The following is a 12,318-nucleotide window of genomic DNA, read 5'->3' as shown; positions in this document are numbered from 1 at the left end:
TTCTTCTCTGCTGTCTCTAAATGCTTGGTCGGGAAAATGAATTGCTGCAAAGTCAATGATTTAATGCAAACCGCTTTGCATCCTTAGAACAACAACCTTTTATCTGCAGCCATTCCAAGAATATAAGTAACAGAATCATATTTAACTCTATGAAGGTTAATTCTGATGTCACTATATAATTTGGCAGATTTAAAATAAAAGTAAAATTGGAGCCAATGTAAATTAGATATGATTATTTTGCACAGAACCTTGAAGTGTCATTTTTTGCTATTTGGTCCAATATAAACTGAATAGAGTGAATAATTTAACACCATTTGCAGAAAAGATTTTTACTTTTCTGTTGAAGAATTCTTTATCTATGGCTCTCAAACAAATTAAACAGTAAATCTGGTTCAGTTATTGATAAAAACTGGTATCCCAAAAGGTTGCCGAAAGCTATATTATAATCAAAGTTGTTCTAACTAGACTTGCTTTTTTAATTAAATCCAATTCGGCTAAAGATCAGACATTTTTCAAGCAATTGTTCCGATTCTTTCGATCTGAAAGGTAAAGTTAAAACAGTCAATAGGTTTTTGTGAAAAATCTGAGAACTACCTTTAAGCATGAACCCTCAGTTAAACTGCAACCCTGGTGGTTTGATAAAAGCAAAGCATAAAGGCTGGGATAGATAGGAGCCAATTTCTCTGTCTAACTGATAAATGGGCTTAAATGTTCTAAAAATTAATCCCTTTAATGTGATTTTCTTTATTATACATCTCCAACGACCACAGAATGAGTCTATACAGTACCACAGCAGCCACATTTGCCACAGAATAAGAAGCCTTTTTTTCCCTCCCTTTCTCGTGCTCTGTGTGTGTAGGGTAGCGCTCTGCAGCAAGCCACTGACTGATTTGTCTTTTTATTTGGCATTTCAAGCCAGAGTTAAAATGTCACCATTCTGTGTCATCAATCAGCCATTATGTACCCTTTTTACAACCTGCCCATTTTTCCTGAAAGGTGCAAAGGTTGAAAATCAGAGAATAGGACTGTAATCAAGATAATTATAACTTTTATGGCTATTGGCTTCAGCTCAAACCTGTGGTTAAGTTAAATCTCCATTTTTATTGACATTTAAATATATATATTTACTCTCCCTTACCTTTCTCCAATATTTAAATATTGATGAGCATCTTCAAACTGCTTTTTATCTCTCATCGTCAATGGCCAGTAAGGTGCTCACCACATAGTAGGCGTGCTGCCACTATCCCTTCTCCCCCCTTTTGAGTAAAATAACCACAACTGTAAACCTGTAAGAAAAAGCATCAATTTAACATTCAGCTGATTGTGGCATGACATTCCTAATATTGTAGAGAGACACTACTATTTTCCATTTATTAGTTTTCTTAACCTCTGGCTCACTGAGAACACGGAATGGAAATAAAGTGAAAAACAAACAAAGCTCCGTTGGCCTGAGGTGGAGTTGTTGCAATCTTAATTCTTTAAGTGAAAAGTTCAAAAATATCCAGGCATGCAGAGCAGGACATAATTTAGTTTGCACTACGCAAAAGTAAGACCTGAAGTGGAGTCTCTCATTTAATGAAAAGATCCAAATCCAAAGCAAATAGCTAGAAATTTCCTCATATCTAGTAAGCGTCTTCCTACTGGTAAATTGAATGTTCTGCAGGATCCTGTTGTCTCAGAACTCAAGGGGGAAAAAAAAAAAAAAAAAAAGAAAACGTGTGTCAGCAAGAGCCTTATTATAGCATCTAGCCTTAAACTGATGAAATCATTTCAAGGAAAGTAAATATGTATGAAAGGAACCAACATACTAATGCTCCTGGGAATTTCCCACAGCTATCTGCAAGTCACTGCTGATGCTGGGATGTGTGTTTTTAGTTGAAACAAATGGAAAAAAAAAAAAAAAGAAGAGGAGAGGAGAAAAAAAACAGGGCGTTACTTAGCTTTAAAATAAATAAGCCTGAGATGTTGTTTTTAAGTGTAAGCCCTACAAAAAAAATAAAAATAAATAAATAAATTGACTATAAGACTTTGCTATGGTAGCATGAGACTCATTTTGCATGCATGACCTAAAGTACACCAAGCAGCAAAGTGAAAATGGTCTCTAAACTGCCGGCAGGTTTAATTTAAAACCTCCAAGAGGACATAATCCCGATCGGTAAAGAGAGCCTGTGAACAGCTGAGTCAGTCTTTCTGTGGCAGCTCCCTTCAAGATGAAACCTCAGGTGATGGCCTGGCTGATAAAGACCTTTACCCTCCCATTTACCTTTCTCCATAAATCCTCCCGGCGTGTCATTCTTCAAACAAAATTAGTCATAAACAGACAGATGTGTCAACAATTTCTGTTGGTCGGTCTCTCGAGAGTTAATGAGATACCATAATCAAATAAATGTCGATGCGGCGGTGGCGTCAAACACCATGCAAGCTCCCCTATAAATCTCAGTGAACACACGCGGTATTAATATATGGCTTTGAAGACAATAACTTCTAGTTCAATATTTGCAGCACAGCTTCATATTTCCTGATGATGATATGCCCGCAGTTTAAATATGGGCTTGCTGATGTTTTCGCATTCGCAACTCATTTTGCTTCTGCGATACGAGGCAACCGCTCAGACCAGAGGTTCTTAATAAGACACACAGAGGAGCGTTCAGTTATGGTAGTGTCTCCACATGCGGAGACCCTGTGGGAAGGAGACACAGCGACGTGCTTTGACAAGCAAAACTAATAAATCACCATCAAGTGTTGAAATTGCAAACAACGCGAGCCTGATGCTAATAAGATGTAAATGCTTCCACCGCTGCCGTCCACGTTTTCCCATTTCAAACTGTTTGGCTACGACTGTCCTTCATCTCCTGGGAAATAAACAAAAAAAAAAAAACTGCAATTTATTTAATTGGATGTTTTTTGTGTGACCTAAAGCCTACAAGTCTTATATCTTACATACAAAACTTCACACACAAGCACACAAGCTGCACATGCCCCAAGCCAGTATGTGCTCCCACATTTTTCCATTCAACAGTTTGCTCCTTCCTGCTTTGTATTTTTTTTTCTCTACTGGAATGGAAACAAAAACACACCACAGTGCAAATCAAATGTTGTGCCTCTTTCAAATATCTATTTTAGTCTTAAACAAGTTCAGTGAGGTTTTGATGATTTCTCCTTTAGTATCACAGTGAATACTTTTTAAAATGTTAAAGTGGCACAATCCTTGACTGACCAGTAAATCTGCAACTAAACAATAACACCGACTTCATGATGATGTAACCTACAAAGTCTTACTAAAAAATGTATTCCCTCAACTCTTTTCAATCTTTTCTTTCACTAAAACCAACTTAATTTTATAGGACTTAGCATAATTTAGCAACTTAAAAGTAAAAGCTCTAGAGTTACCATGGGATTTTTTTAGCTGCTTTTCTGGTTATTGCTCTGTGTAGACAGGTGTCATTTCTCTGAGATTTTTAAAGTTTGGTATGTTGCTAAAATAACATCGTTTTGAAACGCTCCACAGTTTTCTCTCTGACCCGTCTGCTGTGTTTCTTGGTCGTTATTTTTAACATTTATTTTTTAAAAATGTGAGAAAACTGTCATTTTTTTAGCCACTATACAGTTACGTGTAGTGTATGTGTCTTGGTGTAGCACGTAAAATCCTTTAAAAAAAAAAAATCCAACATATTTGTTGTCAAAAAATGTGAGAATTTCTGAGGAACAGAACACTAACGGATGCGTTTTTGCCAAAAAAAAATGCCGTGTTAATATTCGACACATGCGAAAGAAAAATTAGAAACGAAAAAAAAGATGCCCTCTCTCTAGGCAGCTGCGTGCGGCCTGTGGGCCAGAACCGTACAACTGACACAGGATGGGTGTGCTGGTTTCCTCTACCAGTCAAACAAAAGACTTGCATTTACTTCTTTTACATGCAACCAGCTAAAAGAGGAAGTGACAGTGGAGGAGGATGGGGGTTGGTGGGTGAAGGACTGCAACAGGAAATGATATCAACCACATCCGGCAGAGTCTGCAGCCTTGATCACAAATGGTGAAACTAGAAAAGCAGAGAGAACAGCAGTGGCACTGTCTCGGAGCAACCAAGAAGAGTTTAAGGAGCCAAAAGAAAGAGGCAATGGAGAGTTAACTCATTACAAGCAAACTCTGATATGGGAAGCAGCTGTTTGTGCTGGCGTTCCTTTACTAGATAACTCGCATCAACAGAAGATTTTAAGTAGAAAAGTTTTAAGTTTACTAACAGAATGCGTGGCAGGAGTCTTTGGACGGCAACACAATATTGCTGAGGATGCTTTGCTCCAACTGAGAAACGCATCCAGAGAGATGCTGAGGTTATCAGAAAAGGCATGAGAACCCAGTAGGTGAGCATTTCTGATGTTCCACACAGCCCAAGCCTAAATATGTTTACGGAGAAACCTGAAGAGAAAGAGGCAACTCTGGTAGGGTGCGTACTGACGCAAAAATAATTTAAACATTCCAGTTGCAGTTGTTGTATTGCATCTGTAACAACATGATCACAGTGAGCGCACTGATCAGTCCTGATACCCAAATTGAATGTCGTGTCTAAATTTAAGGAATACAGCATCAAACCAGTGCTGCGCTAACAACATGCACAACGTCGGCTTTTGTGGTCTACCCCAAGCCTCCATCGACCAACAGGAAGTATGTCCTCATACCTCCTACCTAAATGGCCCATAAAGACCTGTTAAACTTTGATCCCCTTCATGACAGCAGGAAGCTGGGTTCCAATCGTCTGCCGAGCGTTTCCTGTCTCAAAGTGTACTTTAACTGTCCTGACACGTGTAATCTCAACGCAGAGCGTGCAGGCTCGGCCCTGAGGGAACCCCGGAGCAACGGGCCCTCTAGAGCAGAATGCTGACAAGATAACCCAGTGAGGATGGAGGAGATTGAAGCAAACTCATTTCCCATGACGGAAAAGAAAAGAAAAGGGATTGCATGATGGCAGAAACGGGGATAATGGTTCACTGCATGGATGCTTGGTGACAACCAACCTCCAGATGTCCCACTGGACCAAAAGGCGCTTATAAACACATAAGAAAGAAGGAAACCTGATATGGTGATGCTGTAAGAAGGCTTGTTTGAAAGAACACTTGCAAAGACCAAATGCGATAATACCAGATAGCTTCATTTATTACAAAAAAAAAAAAAAAAGTTATTGGTTGGATTAGGCTTGTTTCAGCTAATGGTTTCATGAAGCTACACTTTAGCACCCAATACATTGTCTGGCATGTCAAGCCTCTGTGGGATTTAGAGAAGAAGTTCAAAGACCAGCAGCCATGTGGGAAAGTCTTCAGTCAGCAGGAGGAATGTGGGGAACTTTTAATCATTGCCCTGCTAAAGAATATTTGCTGTGAGCCCTCACTCGGTTTGTATTTGTAATTGTTTCAAAAAGCACTAAATAACTTGAGTCCATTTACCACTTATTAATCTAAAGACAATGCTGATGAGCTAATCAAGGACGTTTGCAATATGTCAATTATCAGTATAACCATTTTCCCCAAACTGCCCATACGGTTTGCAGCGAGAGGTTTACAGCCAATGAGACTGTGATGACGTTGCATTACTTTTATGATCACTTGTATCAACATTGTCAGAAATTTCACAAAACATTGTGATAAAACTACATCCACATTTTCCCATTGATGCACCAGAAAAAACCTCTCTCCTACATTCACATAGAGTGGAAATATTTACCAGATTTTTAACTAAATTTACACTTTTGTTAAATCATTAAGTTTAAATTGGACCAAAACACAACATTTCAGAACAACTATATTTAGAGGTGTTTTTTTTTATATAAAACTTACTCAAAGGACCATTTATATACAGTTTGATTAGATATAATAATAATATAATAGTTTATTTACTGTATGATTGACACAACCATACAGTAAGGAATATATGGGAACAATCTTTACTGTATGCGTTACTCCAAGAGTAGAGTTTTCATCCTGGAAGTCAGATCATGTTTGGTGGAGAGGTTGTGCATTCATCCTGAGTTTCCTGCACCTTATTAAACATTTGAAATCTGTCAGAACTTTGCAAGAACCCCACATCCTCAGTCTTAAAATGCAGTCCCTGAATGAACCCCGTGTGCTGCTGTGGAGCGTCTCTAACACAGCAGGAGGAAGGAGGGGAGGAAGGGACGTGGACTGAAGAGTGGAGGTGGGAATTAAGGCAGTGGTGATTTTTTATTTTTTATTTTTTTTTTTTAAGATATCACCATATTCAGAGCAGAAAGGACAGCGTAGCGCTCAGTCTCTGTGGACCTGCACTGAGACGTGCAGTCTGCAGGAGCTGGTCTTATCTTCAGAGCTCTCGCTGTAATTGCAGGATATTCAGCCTCTTCGCAGACACATTCACGGCCCAGCCTACCAGTGCGTCATGCAGCTAATTGGGCAGTGCTGTGGTGTAGACTGTTGAGTAAACACGGTCAAGTCATCAAAAAAATAAAATATAGCGCAACAGCTCATTTGAGAAATTTCAGAATTGCCGGGGTTTCTGTCGAAACAAAGCAGCAGAAAGATTCCATCACTCGAGGAGCGTCCTCCCTGAAGAGCAGACATATTTGTTCTTGAGGAACGCGTCAGGGAGGATGGTTTCCACTGCAGAAACGGGGACCTCTATAATGAGCCTACTGTAATTACACCTGACACCCACTTAAGCTCTGCCTGTGACTTTAATAAGAGGGAGATGCTCAGTGTCTGCACAGTGCTGACCGCAGGAGAACATGTCACCCTGTGAAGTCATTCAGCAGGTCAGTCTGCAGTAAATAAATGACCGCATGAAAGCCTGCAGGTTGGACTGTATGCGCTGCTGAAGTTTAATACCAAATTTAATTCAGGACGAAAGACAGGCCGATAACATGGCATTTTTATTAACAATTTCTCCTGTTTGTAGAGAACATCCACGACTTCTATAGATAAAGGAAGGAGGAATCCCACCTCAGTTACTGCCCACCTGAAAAGATATGAACTGACTTAAAAAAAAATTATATTGCACTGAATTCACTTTGGTGGTTTTCAGGATCATCGATTCCGTAGTCGCAACTCAAAATGTTTTACTTCCATTTGTAAAGCGCAACAACAATCACAGTGACAAAATCAAAATTACGCCATTTTTTTTAAAAACCGTCGTGATTTTAGCATTTACAACATCGCATGTCGCCAGCTGCAGCTTCCAAGAACTGGTTTTTATAGAATCGAGGCCACGGCTGCGGCACCGGATCGCCCATAAACTGATACTGATATGTAGCACATTACACACGGAGTGTCATTAAAAATAGTGCCGTCCTTTCACTTGTTTTACAAACTTGAAACAAGAGCTTTCTATTTTAACAACCTAACCAGAATTCTTCCCATATTCCAGTGAGTTTTCCTGCACGTGCACAGTAATATGTAAACATATTGAGGGCATGTTCAGTGCAGCGCTAACAGATTCGTGGTGAAAAGCTTCTGGACTGGGCGCCCGCAGGAGGCTCGTTTGCATGCAGTCGGTATAGAGACGTATTTACATAACAGCACACTCTGTCACACCTCACAGCAAATATGTCTGTTTACTACGGAGGCTGTGAGGAGCGCAGGGGGAGTGGTATACTTTGAATTTGCACAGCTTATGCTGAATTGTGCACCTGTTGTTCCCAAAACAGAGCAAAATTAACCTAAGTGTTCTTGTAAGGACAAACGAGACGTTGGATGTCTTCCTGCTAATGAAGACTCCAACCTCCAACGGCAAGAAATCCTCACTGGTCACATTAACTAATGGCTTTTTTTTTTTCCTGAGGGACAACAAACAAGGCAAAACAATCTCACATCACCTTCTCTTTCTTTTTGGGTGAGAAAGATTAGGCAAGAGCCGTTTCCTTGGAAACCCCAAATTAAATTTACTTGTATATTGAGGGGGGCAACATTTCATTTCAATTAGGCTTTCTGCAGTCGGATTTCGGTGAGTCGAGAGAGCCGATTGAAAACGAGCATCGCCGCTTCCACCTGCAAACGCAAGAAATGAGGCTTGCACTTAAACCGAAACCCCGCAGTGCAACTCTGAGTCTTTAATGACTGTATGGGGTTATGGGGATGCTATTGTACCAGAGAGCTTAGAAAAACAAGTGATGTGACATCTCCTAAAGGATGTAACACCTCTATCCTACATCCTTCACCCAGGGCGGGAGTGTTGTTTCAGCGGCAGCTGTAAGCTATGGCATTCTGTAGCCTGAGAGTTATGAGAGGATAATAAAAATATTTTTTCAAACTTGAATTTAATACAGAGGACTATAATTAAACTAAACACTTAACACAAGTTATCTGAACTATTTTGTGCGCCTTTGATACACCTGTCCTTAAGTGCACTCTAGGTTTACCGTTTACAGTGAAATAAACCTGGACAGTCCAGGTTTATTTCCTAGTTCAAGCTTCACGAACAAAGATAGGATTTTGTAATTGCACAAGAAAAGAGGGGGGGGGGGGCTGGGAGGGAACACAAACTCTCCTGTAATTGCCCCAACCCTCGCTTGGTGAAGTAGGCAGTAATTACTGATGTAAGACCTGCTCCACAGAGCTGAGTGTGTAATTAGCCCTCTATCCGAGGGCACAACTTAACCCAGCCTCCTCTTCAGAGAGCCAAGAGAGGAAGAGGCAGTGTGCGTTCACCATCGATCCGAGATCGATGATCCGTGTTCTGTCAGAAAACAAAAACAAAAAAAAGAAAGGAAAAACATACTTGCGAGAGTCGACGTTTCAAAATGAGCTGCACTGACTGATTCCTACATTAAATGGTGCACAAATTTAACCCCAACCAGTTCATGCGCACAATGTCGTAAGGAAACCCGTTACATGACAACCACACCAACACCAAGATGACAGACCAACATAAATCAGAGTACATTTGTGAAGAGGAAGGAAAAGATGCAAAAAAAAATGTTTAAGAACATGGTTTGGTATGCATTTAGATTTCACCTCCTTTACTTTGACACCCCCAAGCAAAATCCAGTGCAAGCAATGGCCATCAGAGGCTGCCCAATTATGTCAATTCAATTCACATTTGAGTAGACCAACCCCAGCAAGAACATGGATGGTGGTAGAATAATGGTGAGGGGGCTGTTCTTCTTCAGCAGTGGAAGGGAAGCTAGTTAGATGGATTTAGCTAATAGCAGAACAATAACAGAAGGGAAACTATTTGGGGTCTACAGAGTTGAGACTGGCTGAAGGTTCACCTTACATCAGGATAAAAAAACTTAAACATACAGCTAGAAGAGCAAATAACTGAGCCTTCCTCTAGTAATGCTGATAGTATTTCTAGATTTTAGTAATTCAAAACACCAAATATATCTTAATATGCTCCTAGACCAGCTGCTTTGTATGCCAGCCAATGGTGCGTAAAGTTGTGCATAAGGTGTTCGGCTTTCCACGCTGCATTTGGTTTTGAATATAGCAAACCTGCAAATAAATCATTTTCGGAAAATGTGCCTTTTACGTTCCAAATGAAATCTGCAAATTCATAAATCCACGAATCCTGAACTGCTGGAGGGGCAGTGAAATCATGTCTTAAAATGGCCCAATCAAAGTCCAGAAAAAAATCCAACAGATTTTGGGTGGCAAAACTTAAAAAAAATTGTTATAGAGAATGAAAAATGAAGTCAGTCTACCTTCCATTTAAATCTGTGGTTCTGCTAAAATGTGACAAAGCTGAAGAGGTATCAACACTTACTGTTTGCACTATACCATAGATCCTACACTGCAGCTGAATGATCCGAATGATCATTGCATTCAGATCAATGATTCCCACCGATTTCTACATCGACTTCAATCTTTGAGGGTAAGCTTGAGATGCAGCCTTTCAGCTGACAAAGCGAGGGACAGTGGTTGCGTCTATCCATCTCTCTCATTGAAGGGATTTCCCTTCAAACAGCAGCTTTGGGGCAACAACATCGAGGCTGATGAATTGTGGTTATGGTTAGAGGATGCCAAATGCAATAATGAGGCTATTTGTTTTTCACAAGTTTGACTTTTGGAACTAAACGGGGGACTTTAAAAAGGGGTTAATGGACGATAAACGTGCCATATCTGCTTCCTGTTAATTGCTCCCGTCAGTTTCAGTGCAAAAAAAAAAAAAAAAAACATTTAGCCAGATCAACTTCCTGGAAATGTGACGTAAAGTTTCTAGCAAACGAGCCTCGTGTGGAGAGCAGGCATGGGCACAGCACGAGATCCCCACAGCATGATAACCTTGCAACAGCTTCCCCATGTCACGTTATTTATGACCTGCCCTCTTTTATTGAAAACAAAACAATTATTCTTACTGCTGAAATAACATTTTGAGAATTACATTTTTATAAGTGATAGTACTTTCCATTATGGTACTCTGGAGGACATCTTTCCTACCATTCTGTCTGTCAACACTTGTCCTTCTCGACACACGGAAGTTTTTTTTTTTTTGGTATCTCAACAAAATGACTTTAAACCAGAAAAACAGTAAGACGGAAAATGTGTACTTGTTTCGAATCTGTACATTTGATATGCCCTCATGTACGTCTCAGCCCAACATCTGAAGAAACCTTGCCTTAACATTTTTATGCGCACAAGATCTTTATCGGGTTTTAACGCAGCTTGCCCTTTTCCTCATGAAATAGACAAAAAATGAGAGGAGGAAAAAGCAGCATGCTAAATGATCCAATGAGTGAGTTTAAATATTCAAAGAAAAAGAAAAAAAGAAGAAGGAACAGGGTGATGACATAAGCAAGTACCTCTGTCATCACTAAGAAAGCACAAGGGGGGAAAAAGCTCAGGAAGTCCTCGTTACTAAAGGAGAAAAGCAACATGTTTGCTGCAATAAAATCCATTAAAATAAAAAAAGACAATAAATAACTTTGGAGATATTACAAAGGCTTGCAAAAATAAAAAATAGTCTTTCTAAATCATTTGCATGTGTGTAATGTGTGTGTGTTTGTGTGTGTGTGTGTGTGCTGTGGTCTGTCCTGGGAACAGACAGGGCTGTTCATCCTCTATCCAAACGCCAGCCCACTCATTGTCAACCAGACCCTGCCAAGTCTGACCTCCCTCTATAGTCAAGCACAGCTGAGAGGAGGTCACTCTGAAAACTGACCTTACAATAATACAATTAAAAACCTAATAACAACAAGACTTTCCAGCAATCTCACAACATTGCCCACATAGAACATGCCGTAAAACTGGCTTTCAAGGACAGAGCCGTAAAAAGCACCGTAATGTTGCTGCTCTAAACTTTCCCCCCCAAGCACTGACGCAGGAGCTTTCATGTCTGTGTTAAGGCATGTGCGACACTGGGAAAGAGAAAGAAAAAAAAAAAAAAAAAAAACATAAAACAACAAAAGTCTTTCTTGGGCAGCACTGCTTAATAAACTCTAGTTTTACAGAGGTCGGGCCAGAAATGTCTTTTTTTTTCCAAACATTCAAAGGCTTTTTACCTGTCACTTTTCTATTGTTGGGGAACTTTTCAGTCAGTTACACAACTTGCAAATCAATTTTGCAAGCCCGTGTCAGTGTTGTGACAGACTGTACTCACCCAGCAGCAGCAGTTTCACTTCTCTCGCCGCCTTCTCTCCATCTTCTCGCAGGTTTTTGTCAATCATTTTGGACCTCTCGGCCGCGGCTTTATCTTCCTGACTCACAGTACAACCCATGGTTCCTAGTGCGCGCTTCAGGTCTGCTGCTTGGTAGGGGACGTTTTAACAAGTGAAACAGTCCGAAATCCTCCCTCTCCCTGGGTTTAAAGCAAAAACAAGCGCCGAAGTTGAGTAAGAGACGACTTCCCTTTTTAGGTGTTCAGCGACAAAACGTGACGGATTCTGTTCATCTGCGACTGCGAAACGACGCGAATGTGGGATTTCTGGGCAAAAATCTCAAAACACACGTTAGTTAATGTCTCAGTAAGTCAACATTTGCTCCCTATTAGTCCAAAAATACGGCTTGAGTAACTTTTCTGGGTGAACTTTCTGCTAGTCCTCACAGCGGATCATCGGAGCAGGTCAAAGACACGAAAACGGCCCACGAAGTTCAGCATTGAAAAAAAAAAAAGTACTCCAGCTGTTCAAAACCTAGCACACGCAGAAACCGCCGCTGCCAGTTAAGCTACCGAAAACACCCCCGCCACTTTTCCTGTGGATTTTTTTTTTTCCTGACTAATGTAAATATTCGTCCTAATCCGTAAAGCCTGTGCGCATTCTTTCCCCGCGTAGAGATTTATCACATTTGAAGCCACACCCGTCGCCGCCGTTAAGTTCCCCTCAAACCGACAGAAGAGCGAGTCAGCGCGAGCAGCGTC

General features: G+C 40.5%; 1 protein-coding gene across 1 annotated transcript in view; it reads right to left on the bottom strand.

Annotated features, from left to right (window-relative positions):
• LOC103465228 (guanine nucleotide-binding protein G(i) subunit alpha-2-like) overlaps nt 1-12,318 on the bottom strand; it is a 48,635-nt gene extending 36,317 nt beyond the window's left edge. Inside the window, exon 1 of the mRNA XM_008409865.3 lies at nt 11,560-12,318. Within this exon, the coding sequence (XP_008408087.1) occupies nt 11,560-11,677 (118 nt within the window). The 5' untranslated portion in view covers nt 11,678-12,318. The remainder of the gene's footprint in view (nt 1-11,559) is intronic.

This window comes from Poecilia reticulata, chromosome 5, assembly GCF_904066995.2.
Source record: "Poecilia reticulata chromosome 5, P_reticulata-male-v2, whole genome shotgun sequence".
Taxonomy (NCBI): domain Eukaryota; kingdom Metazoa; phylum Chordata; class Actinopteri; order Cyprinodontiformes; family Poeciliidae; genus Poecilia; species Poecilia reticulata.
Note: the sequence above shows the minus strand (reverse complement) of the source record. Positions and strands in the feature narration are given on the sequence as shown.